This window comes from Aspergillus candidus (genome assembly GCF_002847045.1).
Source record: "Aspergillus candidus strain CBS 102.13 unplaced genomic scaffold BDW47scaffold_15, whole genome shotgun sequence".
In the NCBI taxonomy this organism is placed as follows: domain Eukaryota; kingdom Fungi; phylum Ascomycota; class Eurotiomycetes; order Eurotiales; family Aspergillaceae; genus Aspergillus; species Aspergillus candidus.
This window is the reverse complement of record NW_020194020.1, coordinates 216218-240295: the sequence shown is the minus strand read 5'-3', so window position 1 is coordinate 240295 and position 24078 is coordinate 216218. Positions and strand designations below refer to the sequence as shown.

General features: G+C 51.4%; 6 protein-coding genes across 6 annotated transcripts; 3 read left to right on the top strand and 3 right to left on the bottom strand.

Annotated features, from left to right (window-relative positions):
• Window positions 1-130: 130 nt before the first annotated feature.
• Window positions 131-3553, bottom strand: BDW47DRAFT_103752 (Zn(II)2Cys6 transcription factor). The gene is made up of 4 exons (XM_024812152.1): window positions 2745-3553; window positions 2446-2646; window positions 665-2390; window positions 131-614 (listed from the first exon to the last, which is right to left on the bottom strand). Exons 1-3 carry the CDS (start codon window positions 2887-2889, stop codon window positions 718-720), a joined length of 2019 nt encoding a protein of 672 aa, XP_024673160.1. The 5' UTR covers window positions 2890-3553; the 3' UTR covers window positions 131-614; window positions 665-717.
• A 2814-nt stretch (window positions 3554-6367) lies between these two features.
• On the top strand, window positions 6368-9279 carry BDW47DRAFT_16743 (SAM and PH domain-containing protein). The gene is made up of 3 exons (XM_024818361.1): window positions 6368-6566; window positions 6625-6816; window positions 6880-9279. The coding sequence occupies exons 1-3, from the start codon at window positions 6564-6566 to the stop codon at window positions 9184-9186; spliced, it is 2502 nt and encodes an 833-aa protein (XP_024673159.1). The 5' UTR covers window positions 6368-6563; the 3' UTR covers window positions 9187-9279.
• Window positions 9280-9669, top strand: BDW47DRAFT_16740 (uncharacterized protein). The gene has a single exon (XM_024818360.1). It carries the CDS (start codon window positions 9373-9375, stop codon window positions 9595-9597), a length of 225 nt encoding a protein of 74 aa, XP_024673158.1. The 5' UTR covers window positions 9280-9372; the 3' UTR covers window positions 9598-9669.
• Window positions 9670-10516: 847 nt separating this feature from the next.
• Window positions 10517-11867, top strand: BDW47DRAFT_16719 (NACHT and Ankyrin domain protein). Its single transcript, XM_024818359.1, has 5 exons — window positions 10517-11132; window positions 11190-11254; window positions 11315-11506; window positions 11564-11632; window positions 11761-11867. The coding sequence occupies exons 1-4, from the start codon at window positions 10741-10743 to the stop codon at window positions 11590-11592; spliced, it is 678 nt and encodes a 225-aa protein (XP_024673157.1). The 5' UTR covers window positions 10517-10740; the 3' UTR covers window positions 11593-11632; window positions 11761-11867.
• A 2988-nt stretch (window positions 11868-14855) lies between these two features.
• BDW47DRAFT_16705 (autophagy protein 5) lies at window positions 14856-16413 on the bottom strand. Its single transcript, XM_024818358.1, has 4 exons — window positions 16212-16413; window positions 16003-16154; window positions 15493-15946; window positions 14856-15397 (listed from the first exon to the last, which is right to left on the bottom strand). The coding sequence occupies exons 2-4, from the start codon at window positions 16120-16122 to the stop codon at window positions 14994-14996; spliced, it is 978 nt and encodes a 325-aa protein (XP_024673156.1). The 5' UTR covers window positions 16123-16154; window positions 16212-16413; the 3' UTR covers window positions 14856-14993.
• A 6324-nt stretch (window positions 16414-22737) lies between these two features.
• BDW47DRAFT_16648 (uncharacterized protein) lies at window positions 22738-23677 on the bottom strand. Its single transcript, XM_024818357.1, has one exon. It carries the CDS (start codon window positions 23588-23590, stop codon window positions 22841-22843), a length of 750 nt encoding a protein of 249 aa, XP_024673155.1. The 5' UTR covers window positions 23591-23677; the 3' UTR covers window positions 22738-22840.
• Between the last annotated feature and the right edge of the window lie 401 nt (window positions 23678-24078).

The following is a 24078-nucleotide window of genomic DNA, read 5'->3' as shown; positions in this document are numbered from 1 at the left end:
GTACATATATGTGTGTGTGTACTTATTGATGGGTTTATCTTTTGGATGCGTTTATTTACTATACGCTGTTTACTATCTATCTCTATCATCTTTTCTGACCCGTTTGGAATGCCCTACTGCAGAAAAGCGGGACATAGAATAATAAATATCATTGAAGACTAACATGCAACCAGAACAAAAAAGTCAAAGCAAGACAACGCGGACCCAAACTAAACATGGCGTCATGAACGGTCATATAAACAACAAAATCAATCAATAAATCAATCAATCGAGGCAGAGACGCCAAAACGAGCGAATGAGAAGGGTATTGTCGCGGGCAGAATAAAGATTAGGAGGGAGAGTAAGAATGGAAAAAGGCAAGAAGTGTCGAATGAGGGAGTGAAATTGTGCTTGTAGCACTGGGTATAAAGTGGGAATTCCCAAGGAGTGGATATATGATGCACCATATCATGGTAAGGTATGATGAAAATGGAAAGGAAGAAAGAACTGAAGCTCGATAAAGCAGGGAACCACACGTCCGTTACACCGTTTGAAGCAGAATGCGAACCCAAATACGATGATATAGTCGAAAAAGCAATGTGCAGCTCGGCACTGGCGAGTCAAACCAGAGGTGCCTATCTTTTATTAGTGAAGGGTGCTGGTAGGTAAGTAATGGATGGCATACCGCTGCGATGGCGTCGTCGAAACACCGCAAAGGAGATGGTCATTGTGTCATTCCTAAATAAGCAGGTAATCCCACTTGTTCCGCCTCATTACCTCCCGCCAGTGGATGCGCTCGTGGGCAGGCTGCTGCAGCTGGTTGTTGGCCCCAACGGCGAAGGTGGTGCTTTCAATTTGTGATTGCGCGCCACTGGGACGAGGAGTCGGATTGTCGGTGAGCTTCCACAGTTCTTTCAGCACGCGGTACATGCGTCCAAAGCTGCCAAAGTCCCCGAGGTATCCCAATGCCACGACTCTCTCGCCCAGGACCTTACGAAAGGCGCTAGAAGGTACCGAGTAGGCACCTGTAATGAAAAGCGGCCAGACGAGACTGCGGTCGAAGCCCTGCGGACCTGCGGGCATGCATTGCAGGATGTTGGTGACGGAGGCGACGAGGTTGATGATGGACGGGTCGTAGTAGTCGAACCCGGAGATGAGACTGAGGAGGTAGATCCTGGCGGCGAGGCGGAAGAGTGTGCTGATGACCTTGGTTAGCTGGTCGGGTCGAACGACTCCCGAGGATGAATATAGGACTTCGATGGTTGGATCGGCTGGCTCGGTCCACTCGATTTGGGCATTTAGTGCCGAGACGTGGCTGTAGATGGTCATGTCGTCGACGCGGCCTTCTAGCTTTAGAGATTCTAGACATGCAATCTCAGAAATGAGATACATCACGCGGTCGTCGCAGCCCATCATCTGCTGCAGGCCGGAGGAGGTGCCGCTGAGGTGCTTGGTGCGGTAGGTGTGGGAGAATTTCGGCGTTTTGCCTAGGATGGTGGCGCCCAAGATGTCGATCCAGGTGATGAGAGAGACGTTGAATTGAGTTGGCGTGCAGTTGAGTGTCGTGACTAGGTTCGACACTGCTTTGAAGTGTTCGCTCCATGAGATGTCCGGGAGATAGTCGTCTGAGCTGCTCATCGAGCAGTTGTAGAAGATCATGGCGAGGGTGGCGTCCATCACTTGCATTTGGCCGCTGCTGTGGTTGATCGTGCGAGAGAGTCGCGAAACGGCTTCGTATCGGTGTTTCATGATATCGTAGTCCATCTCGTCTTCCAAGCCGAGGCTCGTCTTTAGGTGGACTGCGGAAACGCTTAGACAGCACTGGAGATAGGAACGGTTGCTCTGCATTGAGTGGAACACTTCGCTGATGCTGGAGGACGCCCTCGGATGGGTTTCGAGAATGGGGAAGACGAGCGGGATGACGTTGTCGACGAAGTGGTCGAACAGTCGCCGGTCACAGTCATCCACGGAGATGAGATACCGAAGACAGGATGATAGTGCTCGATTCGGAGGCACAGTTGGGGCATTGACAGGGGGTACTGGTTGGGCCACTGTGTCATAGTTGGGATTGTCGCCGAACCAGTCGTCGTCGGCCAATTCGGGAGCTGCTACGGCTACTGTCTGCGCCTCTGGTGCGTTTAACGAAGTATAAGCCGACGAAGATGACTCTGGATACAAAGGTGCCGTCGGAGCCACATTGCTGGCATCCACATTGACGTTGAGTCTGATATTTGCATTCGCGTCGTGTGGAGTGATTGGCGTAGGCAAAGGCGCTGCGAATATCTCCGGCTGGGGTTGTATCTGAGGCTGAGGCTGAGGCTGAGCCTGCTCAACAAACACCGGCCGACTGAAGTCATATTCCACCGTCACAGGAGTTCTCTCTGCGAGGGCTCGAATCCGGTCCATATATTCTGACCAAGTTAGCACGACCAAAAGGTTCTTCCCAGAGATAGCCTTTTGACATACCTTTCAAGGAACCCTCTTTCTCCATGACCTTGGTCTGTCGAATCCGGTCTTTGATCCGATCCTTCTGCTTTGCTCGCTGCTCGGCAGTGGCCCACCACTGCGGCGCTCGGTAGTCGCATTTGAGACCCAGCTTGGAGCATGCTTTGCACGATGGTCGCTCTTCATCACACTTCTTCCTCCTCAAACGGCAGGTGAAACATCCTACCCAATTCAATCAGAGACAATCCGCAAACTCTCACTCCAAAAAAAAACGAAACAATTCAACAGTCTTGCGCCGTGTCGGACAGGGGCACCTATACCTGAACGTGACCGCGTGATCGATCTGCCTTTGCCATTGCCTGACGACCCACGAGCGGAAGGCCCTTCGGAGGCTGTTTGAGTTGGCGCGTACATGCCCCCAACCATGGTCGATGGAATCGACGAAGATGCTGCAGAGCCCGACATTGTTGCTGCTATTGACGTCGAGCAGGGTAGATGACCGTAGACTAGTGAGAGGAAGCTGGTGTTGAAGACATACGAAGCATAACGGTCCGAGCAAGCAATGGCCGGTCAAGGTTGAAACAAGTCGACCTCAGTTCTCAAACGTGAAACCAAGATGTCACCGAGGAGGGCTGAGACCGTGTGGCATGGAGGAGGTCTTTATGAAGATGTCCCATCGTGATATCTTTCAGCATGACAGAGCCCTATATGGATCATCTGCAGAGAGCCACCATGATTTAGATGCTTCTATTTTTGCTTCAACCTGAGCGGTTGAAGACAAGGGATATTGTTTCAACAGCTAGTTTGATATGCAAAGACTGAGTGGGGACCCCATGTCAAACAGCAAATCAGTGTTGACCAGATGAGGGTAGATAGAGAGCAAGATCTAAATCGGGAGCTTTGGTGGTGTAGAGAGCGGCGGTAGAGGGGGACCAGGTCTAACTCGAGACCTCTAGACGCGCACCAGGTCCGATGGCTGCAGGGATCAACTGTGGGCGCATAGATTCAGTTCCTGTCAGGGACTATAGCGCCTAGGAATGAGAAACCAGGACTAGCCTCTTTGATGCAATCAATCTGGCGGGGGATAGGATAGAATTGGTTCCTGATTGACAGAGCCCTCATGTCCCGTGCTAAGAATAGTATCGACTCGGCAGTAGTATGATCAATAGTCATGAGCCCGTATGGATGTGTGTCCTGGCAAAGCACAGTTATCCGCACTGTATAATCGATAGCGCCCAGGTGTTCGAATTCCGCTCATAGAACGGGTCAATCAAACCATTATCTTCATCCCCAGTACGATCCAATCAGAAAACCCGAATCATGTTGGCATGGAAAGGAGGACGACGGCGTGGGCGGCAAGCGAAACGTGCCAAGCTTCTGCTTCAAGAACTGGTTTGGTTCAGTCCATGCGAAACGGGGCATCCCATCCTGACTGATTGGCTCGTCTATCCACCGTGGGGTTCGGCCCGTGCAGTAAGTGGGGAAGACGATGTGATGTGATAGAGATCCCTTAATTAGCAACACTTAACCGCCCTCTGGTCCCGACAGTTTGGATCAATTTGTTGGCTTTTGTTGGCTATTCCTCACATTCCATTGGATCACTGGAATTGGATTACATTTTCGGGTTGATTTTGGCTTGATTGATCTCCATGGGGTTTAGTCTCTGGTCAATTGTCTATTAATAACTTCTGGAAGTTGTCATAATTAGCAACACACCATCCACCATGCGGGGGAGATCAAGCGTGGCTTGCATATTTACCGGCTGCCATATTATTCTGAGAGATCACCGGGTTATTGCCATACTGAGACATCTTGGTGGTTAATTTTGTCACTATCTCATGCATCTCAGAGGAGGAGAGAGACGATCGTGCCAAAAATAACCACAATTCTATCACATTGGGTTGGCTATGATGAGGACTCTGTCTTAGTGACTTGAGACTCGGCGATACGGGCAGCTCCGTTAGTCATGCTGGATGCATCTCAGGCCACACAACCTTTTCCCCGATGGCTCGAGGTTTGAAGCTTGACATCTTCCTGTGCCTCGCGCAGGAACATGAGTACACATTATGGATCGCAGTGAGCCCCACTAGCTAACACATGGTCTGTACTCTGCTACCTGCCTGAAAAGTAGCACGAAACAAAGCTCTTACTGCACATTCTAGCCATCTGTTGCAAAGAAGTACCCTCGGCTACAAAAGGTATCATGCCACTCTTGGCCTCCGTAAGTAATCCTATAATCAGTGCGACACCCTTCTCTCTTACCATCACTATCACAATTTTCATAGCCTTCACCGATGTCCTCCAGAATTCCTTCACCGCTGGTATCTTCTACATACAATTTACGATTAGGTAGATCAAATGGTTGCCAAACAGACGGGACAACTAGAATTCTCATCGTGGATTCGTCCTACCATCAAAGGAACCCTATAATACTTCACTGGAAGGAGAAGAAGGAAATTGGTAATATCTCACTCAGAGCGGCTGATGGAGAGGATTGTGTGTGTGTGTGTAAGATTTGTCCTCCAAGTACTCAAGTTGTCCGATGGTGATCAGGAGACACTGTATAGAGTAACAGGGCCATACTATAAATCGATCGAGGTCCTGCAAATTAATTGATTCATATCTACCCAAGGCAATCACCATCACTTTATTGCTTTCCACTCTGCTTTCCTCTCTACTTCATCCGCCACTTCTACTGACGACTGCTCGATGGCCACCGGAGTATTTTGCAGGACATGTTGATATGGAGTGTCGTATGTGATACTGGGGAGGGGGCGGAGACAAAAAGAAGAGGGAAAGAGAAGCGTCATCTTGTTCATTCCACGTATCATTAAAAAAGTGTAGCCTTTGTGACAGCAACGTCCTCAGAATTATATAGTGTTGGATAGTTAGTCCATCAGTCTCACTTCGTGCATGCATTACCCCAGCCACCAATCTCGTCCATCACAAAGAGCCCTGCAGAAGGATTCGTTCGTCACCCGCACATCAATCCGAGGAATTGACCCATGAGACGATAGCACCTATCACTCTGGTGATAGACTACCTACACCGAGTCAGTATCATTTTCTGAGCCATCGAGTCCGGAGATTGCGATCGGTTGAGTAACTAGGTAGGAGAGAAGCGTGAATTGATTGATCGCGTTTGGAGCAAACCAAGATGAGTACGCGAATTGGAGAGGAATTGAAACATCAGACTGTCTTCGAGAGGTAAGGTTGATCAACCAATTCCCTCCTTTAAGAATGTTCCCAAGGGCGGTTGTGTGCTGGAAGTCGGTGTGCGAAGAGCGGGCTGCAGTTCAATACTATATGCGATCGAAACGGGCGTATCGCGAGCCACTAACCAGGGATTCGCCCATGACTTTCGTCGCAAGCGATTAACAAGTCGCATCACTTTCTTACAGTGCGGACTGGAGGATTTCAGATATGAACTAGTTGATGGTGAAACCAGCACTTTTGCAGGGCGCGTAGGGGTTCCGCCGGTCAATCACAGCATGGCAGATTGTGCCGAACCTGTCGTCACAGCAGTAGCGTCGTTGACTCGGACCTCTCACAGGCCGCAGCCACGCGCCTGCAACAACCTCCCGTCCATACAGATGTCAAATCCGCCATATTCTCTCTCTTGATTGTCTCCGCTTTCTCGCAGTCAGACCTCTGACCGTCCTCTTCGTCCCGTCTTGGGCTAATATTTGACGTGCCCAACCACCGTTCTCATCACAGCGTCGCTGGGGAACGGGCTTACCGCTGACCCCTGTCTGCAGCCCATCCAACGCTTTCCATTCGCCTAAACCATCCAACTCGCATCATGGGGGAAAATCCCTCCTGTCCAGTGATACTTTTCCCCGCCCACACCCTCCCAGAGTCGATTCTGGGAGAAAAGGTCCGCTCTTTCCTGCAGGAAGGGCCGTTGTACATAAACTCTTCCCATGCCCGATCTGACCAATTCTCGGCCTCTCACCCCCCTTTAGCCATATCGAATTTGATCTATTGTCCGATGGGGAGCTAGGTAGACATCCTGTCTCTACCTAGACTTCTTTCATACGTACTTGTGACTCCTCCCCAAGCACTGGCATCTGTGCTTGTTCCTCTCTACTGAGCCTTTAAAAGGCTTACTGCCCTCGGGGCAAGCAAGGAACAATAATAATGGTGGGTTGTTCGACTCTACTTGGAGATGAGAAATATACTGACGTAGGATAAACAATAGGCAGCTCAGACTGCATACTATGGAGCCTACCTAGGTCAGCAAAAAATTGAGGCTGGTCCCTGTTTTGCCCCTAGGACTTCCATTCCTCGACCGCTCTCCGAAGCAACGGATATCCTCGATAGCGATCATGACGACGACGACGATGATGATTTGAGCTATCCCGAGGATTCTCCTTTCACTAGTGTCGCTTCGGTAAGTTCTGGGATACTATTTCTCATTCGATACCTTGGGAGTAGTGAGCTAACGATGACTCAGTTTGGCGCGGGAAGTGTTTCGACGGCGTCGACGCCGAACGAAGCAACAACTCCGGAGTCGACTGGCTTGACCGCGTTCGATTTCCACATCGACGAGAAGACCGTAAAAGGCCCGAATGGGCCTCACCTGTTCCGACTGTCTTCAGATACCTCGGACTCTATCCATGAAATCGAGACGGGCGTGCATATTGAACGACCGCCCAGCACGCTCGTGCCCTTCTACCAATCGGCATCCAAGCTCGATCCCATCAGGAGGGATACCCCGGTCCCAAACCGGGTTTCTTCAACTCCACAGCCTCAGGCACAACCTCACTCCCGACAGGGGTCCCTTGCCAGTCAAGGTTCTACGCAGAGCGTCCCAGATGTTCGGGATTGGACCCCGAAAGACGTGGTGGGCTGGCTGCACGCTAGCGCGTTCGACGACGGCATCATCCATACGTTCTTCGTCAATGACATCTCAGGGCTCATCCTCCTAGAGCTCCAGACGCAGGACCTCAAGGAGCTTGGCATACAGTCGTTTGGAAAACGGCACATGCTGATGAATGCGATCCAAAACCTGCGAAATGGCCCTACCATCAACCGTGCGGACTCTCGGGCCTCCGAAAATCGCTCGTCTTATCGAGCGATACCCCCGACTCCTTCCACGGGAATCACGGCCACAAGTGGTTACAGCTCCAGCAGCTCAGTGACCGACGGGGAAAGGTCGCGGGAAAGTTCAAACGGAAGTCGGCGACGCCGTCATCAGCAGACTGATCCCCCGCAAAAACCTAGAGACCTTGAACCGGGCGACTCGGCCTCGATCGTGGCCATCGAGCAAATCCTGCCCAGACTACACAGCTGCTCCAAGGGAGAGAACTGTCGCAAGTGGCAAAAGCAACAAGCTAAATTGGCCCATCTTGCCAGAGACTTGCCCGCTGGTGCTGTGAATGGCAGAATCATCCTCACAGGCGACCCGGGAAATCCTAAGACGGCTCCAAACCTCGTGAAGACGCCCAAGTCAGATGTCACTCCCTCCCTTGTTGCCTCGTCTGATATCATGGGACCCCTTCAATCTCCGGGACTCCAGTTGTCAAAGGAAAAATTGAACGAGGTCCAGCCGAGAGATCCCCAGGAGAACGTGAGAAACTTCCTGAGTTTCCAGACCTTGAGCAAACTGCAGCCAGTGTCCCAGCCTGGAACTCCCCCGAAGGAAACCGTGCCATCGCCCGAGTCGGACCAACAAGGGTCTGCCAAGGCTAACCCGACATTGAGTGAGAACCTGCGACATCTTCCCAAACTTCAGATCCCCGGCTCGGGCGAGGAGCAGGACACGAATTTGGCACCCAACTGGTCTTCCCAGCGCACAGCCACACCCTCGATGACGCGCAATAGGGCGTATTTCGGACAGAATGGTGACGAGGATGAGGAGCTGACAGCGATCCCTCGTGGACAGCGTTATGCTTACGGTACAACGGCCTCCCCGGGGGATTTCTACCGATCGGACCCCCATTACGGACAGGACACCCCTCTGTCTGACATGGATGCCCCTATGACCGCATTCCCCCTCAACATGGTGCCGCGCGAGGAATCGCAGTCCGTGCCCCCTAACATGCGCTTCGGTACAAATCGTTATCTGCAGGCTGACCAAATCATTCGACCGGCCTCCACCAAGACCGGGAATCACCGCCGGAACACCTCCCACAGTGATGTCCCGCGCTTGGTTTCCCTCGACGAGCGCCGTGCCGTCAACCCCATTGAGACCCCCGAAGACCTGGAAAATACCCCACGTCTGGGCGGATGTTACAGAAATGGCGTTTCTGTTTCTTCCCCCACGCGACGGTCTCCTACCGACGTGACCCATAGTGGCTGGATGAAAAAGCGAAAGACTACGCGAATTTTGCGCCACGAGTGGGATGACCACCACTTCACTTTGCAAGGAACCCAGCTGGCCATGCACAACGACGAAGAATCAGCCCGGCGAAACTCCAAAGCGCTGGAACACATCGATGTGGATGACTATGCCGTTGCCTGCTCGTCACTTGCCTCGAGCTCCAAGTTGACCGCGGCCTTCAAGAAGACGGTCCTGAAGCGCAAAGATTTTCCCATGAACGAGGCCGCCTTTGGGTTCTCGTTGATCCCCGCAACCAACAATGGAGGCAGCACCGTTGACAAGAAGGCCCTGTTCCTGAACAGCGGCAAGAGCCACCATTTTGCCGTCAAGACCCGAGACGAGCGCATCGACTGGATGCGAGAACTGATGCTGGCGAAAGCTCTCAAGCGCGGTCGGGACAGTGGAGCCTTTGTGAATGTCAACGGAAATGTCATCTAGACCTCTATTACCTGCTGTCATTTTCCTTTTTTATCAGTTTGCTTTTGACCCTCAAGATACCCGTTTCGAATTCTCTTGCCTGCAGCGAAGTCATGATGTTTCGTATAATCACACCCCAATGCTCTTATGTTATTTCTTCTCTCAACCTTGGTGTCTTTCCGGTTTTGCTTTCTATAATACGACTTGATGTATGGAACGAATCTCTTTTTCTTGTCTTTTTTTTCACCTTTCGAGGCTTACAATTCTCCTTCTTTCTTCCTCCCTGTGGCGCGGGAGCTTCAGTGCACTTCTTCCGGCGCCTATATTCTTGAGATTGCCTTTCTTTCCCTGCAAAGAACTATCGCTATGCTGGATCTTATAGGTTTCATTTTCTGTTTCTCCCTTCTCGCTGTTCATTTCCATTTTTTCTAGAATGTAACTAGTGGAGAGTGGACGAGGAAGCTCACGCCCTCGATTCGGAAGGAAAGTGTACACATACTGTCTATCTAGTCCTATATCTAGTACTTATATTGGCTTGACAATCACCTCACCGTATATTCCTTCTCCACACGTAATCGAGCATGGGCACTCGATCAGCCTCACGGCCGGAATGATAGAGCGTCTACCTGTCTATCACGAATGAGCATGTCTGCCCATTGTTTCCAGCAGACAGGATGAGCCCGATCGTCGGAAGACGACACCAACAGTAAAACACCCCAACACAAGCCAGCCGTCCTCATTGGCGATCGGGCAGCAGGGGTATCGCAAGACGCCATAGGCTGATCAATGACCACCTCGGCGCCTAAAGCAGGACAACGACTGGCTAGCCGGGGGTCTTGACAGGGTCGGGGACGCAGCAAGAAAGCCAACCATTGGCCCTGTACCTCAAACCGAAACTCCGGCCGACCAACCGTTTCATCTCAGTTTCCCAGACAAGCGCCGACCTGCCTTTCTCTCACTTCCTCGCATCCTTTCAGCCAACCAACCTTCCCGAATCTCGCGTGATGGTGGCGCACAGGAACAGGAACAGTTGGTCCAGTTGTCATTGCTGATCTTGGGGTAACACCGGTCGTCTGATGGGTAGCGGTTTGTCGCCCGGTGCTTGCGTGTGTGGTCGATCTTTCCATGCCACGAGACTTGTTGAGGGGCCGGTGTTTAATCTGAGAGGTCGTTCGACCTCATTACGTACGGGAGGTAGTAGAGTTGGTTACTAGTCGACCCCAGGATTCTCAGCGCCTCGCGAGAAAAAGAAACATAGAACATAACCAGGGGTTAAAGCCAGGGGAAAAGGGAAAGAAAAGAAAAAGAAAAAAGGAAAAAACAAGGTTAACTGTTCTCCTGCGGCATCAAGCGCGAAACTCACTTTAGTCCAAATGGGGTTGTCGTTCCCACCCCATGCTCGCGTTTTAATTATCCTACGTCTTCTTCTTCCCCTCCCACCTTCTTCCCTCTCTTCTCCTTCCTTTTTTGCCACCACTCTTTCTCTGTTCTCCTGTTTCGGATACATCCCAGGGCTCTTCAACGGTTAGGAGGGCTCTGTGCTGTCCCGTCTCCCCCTCTCCCCCTCTCCCCAGGATGGTCGATGTCCCCGCGATCCGTTGCGGTCTTATCAAGACTGTGCGATCAGTGCGCGCCGTTATCCGTTCACTTGGAGGCGGACGAGAATCGCAGGACGCCTTCTCACAGAAAGCTCTGCTCTTGCTGTGCGACATCCTTGATGTTCTGTACCAAATCCGGGAACAATTAAGCTGGTCAAACGAGAAATGGGTCTCTGGACAGTTACGGCTTAACGCCCTGGACGAGCTTATTTCCACATTCGACTCGACCATTGACGGTATCGATGTGATCTTTCAAAGCGGAGGCGTGGGCAGCCGCCCTTACAAGAAAGCCCTTCTTGAGCGGACATTCCTTGCTCGGCTGGAACTCTATAAATCTGCCTTTGTCGTTGCGATGCAGCCCGAGACTCAGTGAATATACCCTTGCGGAAGGCTCTGTGACTATATACTGACTGGATTCATCACCAGAGAGAAGGCATTTGTGGAGCATCAGTTGAAGAGTAGGATTCGCACGAGTCTCAGTCTGTCGTACAGTGAGTATATAGCATCACGGCTTTGTGGTCGAAATCCCGCTCAACGATTGGCTTTTGCAGGCCCCAGAATGAACTCCCAACCTGAGGAGGATTTCCACGCGGTCACAAGCGCGTCGACTTCGAAGAGCTTCATGACTCTCGGAGCTATGTGCAATGAGCGCCAGAAAGGGACGTGTCAGTGGATCTTCAACGAGGAGAAGTACAAGTTGTGGCTATTTGGCTGCCTTCGGACGCTGTACTGTATTGCACCAGGTATGGGTCTCCCATTGATTAAATTCTGCATATCGATGAAGCTTACATATTTTGCAGCTGGCACCGGCAAGACCTTTTTGGCGTGAGTAGTGAGCTGAATATGTCCTGTTCTAGAGGCTAACTCTAGTATGTAGCTCCTCCATTGTCGAAAATCTACAGAATACTTTTGCGTCGTCCGACGTTGCCATTGTATTTCTTTTTCTCCAGGATGAGAAGCAAGATGATAGTGTCTCCTCGATAACCATGCTCGCCAGTGTACTGGCCCAGCTCGTATATCGCCGACGATCTGCCTCCAATACGACCGCCTCGCTGTACCGATCAGAGTGCTTTGCGAACGGGAAGGCTTCCGCAAAAAGGTATCAAGATGCTATTCGTGCAGAGACCAACCACTTTTCCAAGGTATTTTTCGTTATCGATGGCCTCGACGGCTTTCACGAGAAAGATCGCATCTTGAACAGGTTTCAGAAACTTCCTGATCATGCGCAGCTCTTGATCACATTGCGTGAGATGAAGCATGGGTCCAAAGAAGAATTCATACCAGTCTTAGCACCTCGAAGCGATCTTGAACGTTACGTCCATTCACGAATCAGCCAGGATGCCGGCTTGACATCTCTCCTCAAGCTATTCACACTGGAAGACAAACTGAGAGAAGCCATTGCGCAACAAGTGGCAAAGAAATCCCATGGACTGTAAGTTTCCTCGGGATTTGGTTGTCTATTCCAAATACGCGCGTTATTTTCCGTGATGTCCCGGCTTACATTGGTGCAGGTTTCTATTAGCACGGCTGCATATGGATTTAGTAATTAGATGTAAAGATGGAAATCTACTAGAAAGAGCCCTTCTGCATTTACCCGAGAGCTTGAACGACACCTATGCCGAATCTATGAAACAGCTGGCAAGCCAGAACCTCTACGCGAGTCGTTGCATATTTTGGACTCTGTACGCTTGTCGGCCACTGTCAGTCGCAGAGTTGAAATCAGCCGTGTTTTTCGAGCCGCAGAACGGCACTGCTGCTCAGAAAGAGGGCGACTCTTTCGAACAAATCTTACATGTGGAAACGGCTGGCCTTCTGAAGGTTGATCCAATGACTGGGACTGTACATCTTGTTCACAAGACTGCCAAAGAATATCTGACTGGCGCAGCGGCGAGGGTCTTCTTTCCTACTGCAAAGAAGCATATCGCAGAAACCTGCTTAACCGTCATCACTTCAGACGAAGTAGTCGATGATTGCTACATCAACCATGGCACCACGCCACGAAACATGGGAAACAGTCTCTTGAGTTATGCCGCCACATACTGGGGACAGCATGCTCGCGAGGCCCCCGAAGACGAGCAGACGACACAGGTACTCATCCGAGCCTTCCTGAACAAACTTTGCTGGAGACGGCCCCCCGCGAACGATGAGTACACTGTCGAAGAGTTGAAGATGCCGTCCATTCTAGGGCTGGGGAAGTACTTTTCCGACTGGGGCGCCCTTCACGTCCTGGCCTACTTTGGAGTGATCGAAAAGGCTCAGCGGATGATCGAAAAAGGCGACGACATCAATGCACGGGATAACTGCATTGGAATCACGCCACTACACTGTGCAGCGCATCGCGGCCACGAGGAAATGGTGGAGATGTTGCTCGACCATAAAGCTGATATAAATGCCACCTGCAATAATGGCAACACGGCGATGCATTACGCGGCAGAGCAAGGCCAGCGGAAAATTATGAGGATTCTGCTTGGCCGCCGCGCGAACTCAAGGACTGCGAATAGGCAGGGGGTCACTGCCCTTCAGCTAGCCGTGGGAACGGCATACGACGAAGCTACCGTCCCGATGCTCATTAGAAGTAGATCCGACATGGACGCGCAGAACGCGCTGACGGGGAACACGGCTCTTCACGTCGCGGTGGAGACGAGACGAGCGCGTATTCTACTCTTCCTGCTGGACAAGGGCGCCAACATGAACATCTTCAATAAACAAGGGCTGACCCCGCTCCAATTAGCGGCGAAGATTGGCAACTTTGAGGCGATCTCGGCGCTGCTTGAGCGCGGTGCTAAGATCGAGCTTTGCTCCATATTGGGCTTGACAGCTCTGCACATTGCAGCCCAAGGAGAGAACTGGGTAGCCTTCGACTTGCTACTGATCGCTGGCGCAGACATCAACGCGTGGCAAGGTAACGGGGAGACCTTGCTTCACGAACAAGCAAGAAGCGCTTCAAACGTGAGCATTGCAGCGCATCTGCTGAGCCAAGGCGCCAATATAGAGGCTCGAACAGCCCAAGGCTACACACCCCTCCAGTGCGCCGCCATGAGCGGGAACAAAGCCATGTTCCTATTCCTCCAAGACAACGGCGCCAAAGTCGACGTACAAACGCCAAAGGGCGAATCCCTCCTCCACGTAACCACCCCATCAAGCCAAGACAGCCTCGACATTCTCACCAACCTCGTCGTTGACTGCGGCCTAAACGTCAACGCAATCTGCACCAACGGCTGGACGCCTCTCCTCCAAACAGTCTACACCGGAACCGGCGCCCCAGACATCGAATTCGACAAAACCTCCGAATACATCGCGCTGCTCCTCTCCCACGGCGCGGATCTCAACGCGCGGAGCGCCTCCTCAACAGGCGAAACAGCCCTCCACCTCGCCACAATCGCCACCCTCCCCCGCCCCTCTCTCGTAAACTTCCTCATCGACCAAGGCGCCTCAGTCAACAGCAAAACAGCCGAGGGCAAAACCCCGCTCCACCTCGCCGCCGAGCGGGGCCGCGACTCCATCTTCCAGGTCCTGCTAGCCGCCGGCGCTGACCTGACCCTTAAAATCCCTAACAGCGCCACTACCAGATGCGACGATGGAGACGACGCCGGAGAGACGCCGCTGGATCTAGCGCGCAAACACCCCATCGGTGCGCTCTGGTTCGATGAAAGAGGGAACCTGCAGCTGTCTGTTGGACATGAGGAGGAAGACCTGGCTACGCCTACCACTATAGATATAGATACGGATTCGGAAACTGATGATGGAACGGGCGGGTCGACTCTCGTTGAGGACGAAGGTTCCCAGTGGGGGTCTGTTACTTCGTCCCAGGTGGTTTCTATTATTGATTAATAGTGCTACCCTCCGCGGTATATCATGCGCGGCGTATGGGGTTCTCCGATTTTTTCCCCTAATTTAAATGTGGGACTTTTAGCTATTAGCGAGGTGCTCAAGGCGTTATACGGAATAAATATAAGTTCTTTTAGTATGCCACTATGAGTTACGATACCACTGTTTATTTTCCATCCTTCTTCTTGGTAAGTTCTATTTGATGTTATGGGCTGAATGGCTATTTCGTAGTCTGCCTAAATCCATTGATGCCTTTTGCACAAGGCTCACCACACTCGAGTCTCTAGGCTAATACAACATGTTCATGTCAATCAAGCGTCATTGATGAGATGTATGCCTTAATGCAAAATATACCGACAACTAAAGATAAAGCCCGCTATCAACATGCTCAGTATGCAGTCATCACCCCATCATTCGAATAACAATATAAAGCCATCCATCCCCATAAGCACAACTCCTAACCACCTCCTCAACAGGCGCAGACATCGGCACAGCAGCACCATGCAGCACGGGCTTCGCCAGCACAGGCGTCCGCCGACTGGGGAAAAGATTCGGGAGAAGCGAGTGCAACGCGGATCCTATCGTTTGCGTCTGTGGGGCGGGACTCCCACGCGATAGCGCAGCCTGGCTGGCTGCCATGCTGGAGGGGGGAAGCGACGGGGGGACGGGGGACTGGACGATTTTGAGGGATGGCGAGCCTGAGTCTGGGGGGAGGGGGAGGAAGAAGCGGATGGGGATGTTGCGGAAGGGTTGGTTGGGTGGGGGGAGGAGGATGTTGGATATCCGTTGGTAGGAGGGGAGGTCGACTGTGTTGAGTGGATTAGTTTGGTGTTTGCTTTTGTGTATGGACTGGTGTGATTGTGACTGTTTGTAGGGAAAATGGGGAGAGGGGAGAGCATACCCTCTTCGACAGCCATCCACAGACCAGAGCTATCTTCCTTGGACAAACTCATAATTTTCTTTGCTGTGCCATTGCGCAGGAAATCCGCCTCCTTGACGCTGTTGATGAACGCGTCGTTCATGACCATGCCGTTCGCGTCTAACCGGACAAGCTCCTCATTGGGCCAGTCGCTGAAATGGACCGTCAACCGCCAGGGTAAAGAGCCGCCTGCGGTGTCATCGGTGGGGGGTTCAGTCGCGTCCTCGGATGCGTCCCTGTCGCCCTTCGAGGCGGGGTCTGCGCCCGCGTAGAGGTCATACAGGAGACCAATGGGCAGGTGCCATTTCAGGGGCACGCCTTCGAATGACAGCCAGCCATCGTGAGGGCTAGATATCGGGTCGATCAGTGATGATGAGAAGAAGGCGTGGAGCCTTGGGAGCAGTGTTGGGAGATAAGAGATCCGGGGGCAGGAGATCTGCACTGGTTAGTAGTGGCTTGGGATGTGGATATCCTAAGCTGTAAGTGGCTTACGAGATATGGGTCTGTCTGATCAAATGTTCGACTCTCTGAGGCTGCGAGTTCTATCTGGAGGGGAAGTTTGCCGTCCCAGACTGCTTTTTGGATGCTGTTGAGGGTGGACTGGCTGTACATGTTGGTAGAGCAGCTGTGGTCCAGCGATTTAGCTACGGACGGTCAGTATGATGCCATGCAGAGATTTAAAAGCGTAATGTGAGCAGTACCTGAAGTCAGATTCCAACAATGAGGCACCTGGTCAGATTACAAGCTACAGCTGGCGTTGTCGCTGCCCCGCAGAGCTTAGGCCATCATCAAGAAATGTTCCGGCGCGCTCTCCCAGTCACTCCCGTCGACAAGTTGGAGCCCGCTAGATATAGTTTCTGTAAAAAGAGCAAGCTTAAAGGGAAAGTATAGAGAGATCGAGACTGTAGAGGGGATGGTTGAGGATGGAGAGATGAAATCTGGTGAGTTGCCTGAACGGGAATCCATGCCTCCTTCCACGTGATAATCGTGTTTATGCCTGAGGCACCTATCATCATCCACTCATGTGTTTCTCTCTTCTCCTCGGTCTACTGTAAGCATTATGCGTTTCTGGGCCTATCATGTATATAGAGTACCATAAGATCAATTAGCTATATGTAAAGTTTGCCCCAGAAATACAACGGTGGCCCTTAGTTCCAGCAGCCCTATCCACAGGACAGACCCAGACCTCGCCCTACTGCCATCTATCCAGAGATCGAGCGACACGAATCCAGTCATAGTAGGCCTCTCCCATTAGCCTTGCTCCGCTCAGCTTATGGTGTGTGGGGCATGTAATGGCGATGTAAGGGCGCCTATAAAAGACTCATATCAGGACCGACAGCCAATGATTCCCAGCTAGTTGTCAACCCCCTCTGCTTTGACAATCATCACCATGATAGGCATACCGAGACAATGTTATTACATACCCTCACTTTGAAAATTCCATTAGGGCATCAGAAATATCTGCAGCTGACGCGCGCCGTCCAATGTTCGGGCAGCATTCGGCCAGCGTCCGTCTGGACGCTAACTCTAGGGCTTGTCGCACTCCGAAATCAACCGATAACACAGTCAACCATTCTCATTGATGGTCCTGACTACCAATGTAAGATGACGCGAGAATGGGTCCTCTTTGAATGGGCGATGATCAGCTTATCTGGTTGCCTTCTGGTTTGCCTTGTGGGCCAACAACGGCCTTCCAATAAAGTGGGCCCCATATTGCGTAGCTTGCAGTCGAAGCCGGACGCAAGGTAGACTAGCCGACACGCCCTGCTTGAGTAAAGATGAACCACTGCACCTTCCTGACCAAGGAGAAGTCTGCGGCCGAGGGCTTGGGGGCTTTTGAAAGTACAATGGTGCTATACCAAGGTTTCTTTAACGTAATTAGTTGGAATCGGCGAGCATTGGTAAGATCGGCTAGTATGTACAATTCATATGCAGACGCCGAACGTGACCATGTTAAATGCCAGGAAGGACCTCGATACTCCGTCAGTGACAAGAGAGTGACTTGTTCGTCGTCTTAATGATCATTTGAGCACCTGCCAGTCTCTGGCTTTCTAAACCACCATTTTGATTAGCATTATGCAGGCAGTCGTCAGTCCCTCAACCTGGCTTATGGACATGGTACGCGAGAAGCCCATCCGGCGAGTCCCAGTCGACATTAGACCAGCAGACCTGCCTGGGTGGCCATTGAAGGCTAGCTCGATCAAGACCTCTCATACCCCACACTCTCGAGAACAGATCTATTACCATGAATCAATGCTCGCTAATCCAGAAAGATGGCGAGAATGGTGGATACTGGTTGCAGGGGTTTCGCCCGAGTACTTCTGTCGTTCATGTGAGCACTCAGACACGCAAATTGAAACAAGAATATCTCGCTAGCAACGCTGTGGTAATCATGATGCGGGGAATAATCCGCTACCTTGGTTCCAAGCTTTGAGGGAGTATCCCTCGCTGCCGTCTCCAAATGATGGCAATGACGCATCAAATGACTGTCTTCGCTCGATCTGGCGTCAAAAGTGCCATTCGAAATATTACCCATAACCCACTCTGCGAAAATGTTCTCGTTGGATGTCATTCAAACACAGAGATACAAAGGTACTCGAAATGTACTGGCTTCTGGGAGCGGTCCCATGCGCTATACCAAACCCACACCACAGGGAGTTTCGAAGCAAGACCCGAGCATGCGAGTCCGAATCAAATCCAAGTGGATTCAGACCTGTCTCAAGCGGCAACCAGGGTAAATTTGCTGACACCAAACAGACAAACAGTGTGATCTGGGCTGCTCTCGGGTTGCCATGAAGCCGTCTAGGCTGATCAAGATTTTGGCCGTCCAAAGTAAGTCTTCGTGACTTGTCCACATGGTAGGGTGAACCAAGTAAAACCGGGGATTACGAACATGCTGGATATAACAGCGTGGCTGCGGGATATGGGGCTTCCCTCTTGTTTGCCTCGGTGTAACATTCAACTGGACATTCAGCCGGCAATAGCCCCAGTTCCCAAAAGTAGGATCACGCTGTCCGAGACGGTTCTAGAGGAACACCTTGCAGCTCAAGCCCCTTCAGGTAGGACCAGGTCAACAATTCAGCTGGCATTCCATATTGGTCAGAAAAGAGCCGGTCCGTTGTCTAGCTGCTAAGGCCAAAAGGTCTAGAGGTAAGACAGTCCTCAAAGCTTCATCAGCTGTTGTCGTCACCTCGTTCCTGTTTTCGTCTTGGCGTAATTTGACGTTGGCGACTGTTTCATTTTCCAAGCTCTCGGCTCGTGAGTATCACGCGTTTTGTTGCCATCCCTGATCTGAGGGAAGGAAGGGCGCCATGAGGAAAAAGGAGTTAGTTATTGCGAAAAAAAAAAAAAAAAAAGAGAAAGGAAAAAGAAAAATCCATAATAAACACAGCAATAAACAAATATAAAATGATTAAGTGAAAAATTCAAACCTTGGCTGTCTCGGGAACCAATAAGTTTGTCCCATCGAGCATTATCCATCTAGGGGCCGCCGTTCAGAAGGATCGACGAACTAGGTGCTTTTCCAGGCGTCGTTGATACCTTCCTTATAGAGAAGAGGAAATGTTAGCTGAACTGTTGTATGCAGAATGCACCTCAAGTGATCGCGAGCTGAACTAAAGTCCCTTCTGGTCTTCGCTTGCTTCGCGTCCCACATACTAGCGATTGACTTGACTCCATGCTCTCGTCGACTTGGGTCGGTTCGAGGAGATGGCTCAAAACCACATATAGAACAGTCCACTTAACCGAAGGGCAAGACTCAAATTGACGGCAAACCCAGATAGGTCAGACTCATCAGTAGACGGCATGGGGGGTCATATCACAAAAAGGGGCCAATCGCTACGAGTTCGTGTCCGATCTCCGTCCAATCTCCCTTCAGGAGAACCGTTCGCTTGGCGATCCGTGATGAAATGTAGGACAGACGGTCTGTAAAAAGTTAGCCTTGGGTGGAGCGTGTCAATCAGCGATAAGGTTGCTGAGCTTTCGCGGGTGTTGGCCCAAGCGCGTGCCTTGCATCTTGAACTGTGGCCCCATGCATACGGCAGCATACCCCATGTCGGCGACGATGGAAATTATTTATCGTACTATTAGCGTGAAATTTCATCGCTATCCTTCCACTCATCGGCTCCATCAATTTTTGAGGATTGGCCGATACCGAAAGGGGGCTATTTGGTGCATTTATTTTAGGAAATTTTCAGCTGACAGGTCTGACAGGGTCGCTTCTCCGCGGAATTGTTCCCCGGCTGTGCAATTGCATCCCACTGTAGAGTTCTTGACGGAGTTGTATACCCTCTTTGGTGCATCTTTTAGACATTCGACCTGAATAGGAAGCAAGATCTCAGCTGGAAAAGAATGTTATACAAACTTTTGACGGCGGACGCCCATGTCAGCCTCTTTCCGCCGGAATTTCCTGACTGCCCTTGCAATTTTACTCGGCCCCCTTTGGCTGGGGAGCATACCAACTCTCTGGTAGCCCATGCGAAGGAAGCCACTGAAGCAAGCCGGCGCTGCTCCGCTGTTCTAATGCTGGTCGGCAGCCAGGATTGGGACCCAAACCATAGACGAAATGTCGCAAATTGCTGCAATGCGACGGTTCAACATCCTTTCCCCACCCACTACCCCCACAAAAAAAGAGATAGAATAGAAAAGACGGGGAAATCAAAACCTTTGCACCGCGGAAGTTGGATTCCCTTTTGAGAAGGGGGGAGGGCGGGGGGGGGAAACAACAATAAAATGATAATTGCTTTTTTTGGCGCTACTTTATCTCGGTCAATTGCGCGGCCTGGACAGCTCTTAGGGTTACCCCCACCCACTGCAGGGTACGCCAGGGAGAGCGAGGCTTAGCTCCAAGAGAGTGTTGCTTTTTCTGAAATTGCCAGCAAATGGTGAAATTATGAGCTGGGTGTGCAATGAATGTAGTTCAGTAAGCATATCTGGGGGCTGTGATGGTCAAGTATGTGGAAGGTGACGCTGCAGGATCCACAATAATGATAATCGTCATGTCTCACGCTCGAATTTGGGTGTGGACATGGACTAGAATTTTTCTTTTCCCTTTTCCTCTTCCCAAAAAAAAAAGAAGAGATTTTTTAAAATTAGAAATTATGAGAAGAGATTGCCGCAGTGCGGTTCTTCTCATACCATAAGAAACGAGAGATTGATCAAAGCGTCTGCTCCAACAGGCGTCTATTAAACCCCCTGGATGAAAAGGGTGCACTTTAATGAAGGAGCCATACTCGTCGTAGAGATTCTAGCTGTATGTTGCTTTTGATGCAGCAGGGTAGAAATCATCGCTGGTCAGTGCGCTATCGTCAACGGGCTCTGATGACGGTGCGGACGTTGATGATCTTGGTCGTGACCGATCATTACTGGATTAGGACACAGTAAAAAGATGGCGAGGGATGAATCAAAAATAAAAAGATAGAATAAAAAGAAAAGAGGAGAGGAGAATAGAAAGTAGATCAGATCGAATCACAGGAGCATGGCCTAGTCCAGGGTTGGACTCTCCACTGAGGCAGTGCGTGATTGCTTTCGACCACGTTTGCCCATTTTCGTTTCAGCCGATCATTCCAAACGGTTTGTCGATGATCTTTTTCGGATCCCGAGGGCACATAGTTTCCCCACCCCTGACACGCTGCCACCGGATCCTGGGACCCAATGTACTAAGGCTCGTGACGAAGCTTTCTTACTTGGGCTGGCCAATCTGATGTCTGTGTTTCAGCTGGACGCAACCCCCTCTAGAGGCGGACGCATCCGATCCACAGTGACGGTTCTCGCCTGTAAGACAGGAAGAAAGTAAGAAACCCATTGTCACCTAGAGCTTGGACTGGACGAATCGGACCAGAATCACATACCGAACGAGTGGGTGGTGGGCTCTCGGTTCCTGTAACCGACGTAGGCCGTGCCTATCAATCATGGATTCCCCAGAGTGCTCTTTCCGTACTCGTCTGATTTCTTACCCAAAGTTGGATCACACTTTCCATCCCAGTCGTGGGATACACCCTCCATTTCCACTCCCCCACTCCTGTAATCACCGGTGCCAGCCTCCAGCCTCTTGTCGGGGCTTGGCCTGGGTGTCACAAAATCGATAGGATCGAACGAATGATGTGTCTTTGCTCACTCCCTAGACTCAGTGAGCAAGTACCGAGAAATCACGGGCAGACTCCCATCTCATCTAGTGGCTGATCACCAACAACAACGGCTTGAGATTAAGAAACGATGAGAGAGATCAAGCTTGTGTACCTGAGCAGTTGAAACCTTCCCAGACAGTACAGTCGGCCCGAAGATCTCTATCTCTCTAGGCCTGCTTCTTCTTCAATTTGTGCCCTTCCTTCTCATCCTACCCTTCCTGGTTTGGTCTTCCTCGATCGGAGATATTTCGCTCGCTCCCATATCCGGTCGACTTCTATTTATTCTCGTATCCTAGCCGACCAAATCATTCGTCAGCAGTCAACGATGCAGAGGATGAGCCCCGTCCTCGAGTTATATATTGCCCACGGGGTCCCTCTGCTGCTTCCTTCTTCTCACGCCATAGTTCTCGATTCTCAAGAGTCTCCTTCAAGCATTAGCACCGGCATAAGCTCTCTTTCTATAAAATATCCACCGTCGATCGAAAACTCGTTGTCTACTGTCCATTCGAACCAACCTCGGTATCAGCAACATCCTGAAGATTCACTCCCCAAGTTCCCAAGCCATAAGGACGTAGATCGACCCAAGGTCGCCTCGCATTTCGACGTCTTTCCATCCTCCCGAGTCGAGTATCATAAGTCTCACATCGTCGCCGAAATGCCTTCCGCGGACAAGCAGACCACCAAGTAAGGCCTCTATTCGTACTCTCCCCTTATCCGACGTGGTATACTCACAGAGCTTTCGCAAGCAGAAACACCAATGGGGTGAGCAATGGTCTCAGTACGGGTGACTTGAACAACGTTCCCAAGGAAAGCAGTGGCAGCGTTGTGGATCGGTTCTCACAATCTAACGCCGCGGAGGAGCCTTACTTTGCTCGCGCACGAATGGAGGATCGTTCGGATCACGTATCTCGTCTTTCCAGCCAGCTTGATGCAACAGATGAGATCATGAAGAAGTGAAAGAAAACAGGAAAGACAGCTGGAAGGGGGTAACAAAGGCATAATCTATATTTCAGAGATGGGTGAGGAAGGAGCATTCCCACGGCCACCTACGAAGCGTCTATGTACAATTTCATCGATATTGAGAGGATAACCTGCCTGGGATGGCAGGGTCATCCCAGAAGTGCAAGGTTCAAGAGGGAAAGTGCTCGGTGAGCCTTCCCAAGGAGAGCCAGAGTACTATCAGATAGTGCAGTTTGGAAAGCCAATCAATGCATAAGTTTCCACAAGCAGTCTGCCACCTCGTCGTATTTCGTACTCGGAAATTCGTGTCCAGCGTCGAAGTATTTGAAATCCACATTCCCCTGAAGCGCCGATGTGGCATCAGGAGCAAGCTCTTCCTTCACGATGATTCCATCATGCATGCCGCACAGGATTAGGACTTTGTTGCTTGGCAGACCGTTGGCACGCTGCTGATCCGGTGAGAGATACTGCTGCGCTGAGAGGAAGCTGCCCAGGCGTTCCCAATTTCCCACCTGACGAGCCTGCAGGATCGGACCAAATCGCATGCTAGACATGAACGCATGGACAAAGCCGGCATGATTGTTCACCTGCCATTGAACGGCACCAGGAACATTGACATGGGGATAGGCCCGAGACAAGAGCTGCACATTCGCCCCACCCTGCGACGGGAGTTCCTCAGTCAGTGCAGAAGCGGCGTCAACCTTTTCGTCTTTGGGTTTCGGAGTGGTCAACGGACCAGCACGAAGACGTCGACCGACGAGGAACCCGAGGACACGCTCGGGGAGGAGACCATTCGAATACAGAAGCCGAGTCTGGGCGCTGATCTGGGAGTCACGGATCAATCCCGCCGGGGCCATCAGGGCCAGGGACGAGAGAAGCTCGGGGAAATGGGCTGCAAACGCAGCGGCAATCCCGCCGCCCAAAGAGTAGCCGGCAAGGCAGAATTTACCAGACCCAGCACCGGTCCAGGCGATCGGGGACGTGCTCAGGGCCATGAAAATCTGCGTCGCAAACAATCGGTCGTCCTGGGGGAGATCGGACGGGCAGTCTGAGTAACCTCTTCCAAACCTGGGATTCTATTAGTATCGAATATGGCGGTTTGCGTCGCACCGGTACTCTATGGTGATGGCCTACAGATCGAACAGCATCACTCGGCACCCCCGATCCACTAGGGCGTGTGCCAGTCCACCCAACGCAACGCAAGGCGTTGTAATACCATGAACGAATAACACCTTGGGTCCGTCGACAGGGCCCCACTCATACACCCTCATCGATCCATATGGTGTCGTCAGGTCTCGCGCTCCGGGAAGAACGTCGGTCGGCAACGGATGCTCCCGGTTCTCCGCATCCGATAAGCCCAAAACCTTGGTGCGGGGGGCAGGGAGAAGAGTCTCCGGATGTTTATCAGACAGGGCCGAGCGAAGTAACAGACCAGCGGTGACAGAGGCACCGGTCAAGGCCAGCAAAGGAAGTTGAGTCTGAC

Excerpts from the sequence above, each read along its gene's own strand:
- BDW47DRAFT_16743 (XM_024818361.1), top strand. Across the intron at positions 6,817-6,879 it reads CTTTCACTAGTGTCGCTTCG|TTTGGCGCGGGAAGTGTTTC; the intron begins GTAAGTTCTGGG and ends ACGATGACTCAG.
- BDW47DRAFT_16719 (XM_024818359.1), top strand. The coding sequence starts at position 10,741 with ATGGTCGATGTCCCCGCGATCCGTTGCGGTCTTATCAAGACTGTGCGA. Across the intron at positions 11,255-11,314 it reads GAGTCTCAGTCTGTCGTACA|GCCCCAGAATGAACTCCCAA; the intron begins GTGAGTATATAG and ends TGGCTTTTGCAG. Across the intron at positions 11,507-11,563 it reads GCTGTACTGTATTGCACCAG|CTGGCACCGGCAAGACCTTT; the intron begins GTATGGGTCTCC and ends CATATTTTGCAG.
- BDW47DRAFT_103752 (XM_024812152.1), bottom strand. The coding sequence starts at position 2,889 with ATGTCGGGCTCTGCAGCATCTTCGTCGATTCCATCGACCATGGTTGGG. Across the intron at positions 2,647-2,744 it reads GATCACGCGGTCACGTTCAG|GATGTTTCACCTGCCGTTTG; the intron begins GTATAGGTGCCC and ends TGAATTGGGTAG. Across the intron at positions 2,391-2,445 it reads GAAAGAGGGTTCCTTGAAAG|AATATATGGACCGGATTCGA; the intron begins GTATGTCAAAAG and ends TAACTTGGTCAG.
- BDW47DRAFT_16705 (XM_024818358.1), bottom strand. The coding sequence starts at position 16,122 with ATGTACAGCCAGTCCACCCTCAACAGCATCCAAAAAGCAGTCTGGGAC. Across the intron at positions 15,947-16,002 it reads ATCAGACAGACCCATATCTC|ATCTCCTGCCCCCGGATCTC; the intron begins GTAAGCCACTTA and ends TAACCAGTGCAG. Across the intron at positions 15,398-15,492 it reads GTGGATGGCTGTCGAAGAGG|TCGACCTCCCCTCCTACCAA; the intron begins GTATGCTCTCCC and ends CACTCAACACAG.
- BDW47DRAFT_16648 (XM_024818357.1), bottom strand. The coding sequence starts at position 23,590 with ATGGCCCTGAGCACGTCCCCGATCGCCTGGACCGGTGCTGGGTCTGGT.
- BDW47DRAFT_16740 (XM_024818360.1), top strand. The coding sequence starts at position 9,373 with ATGTATGGAACGAATCTCTTTTTCTTGTCTTTTTTTTCACCTTTCGAG.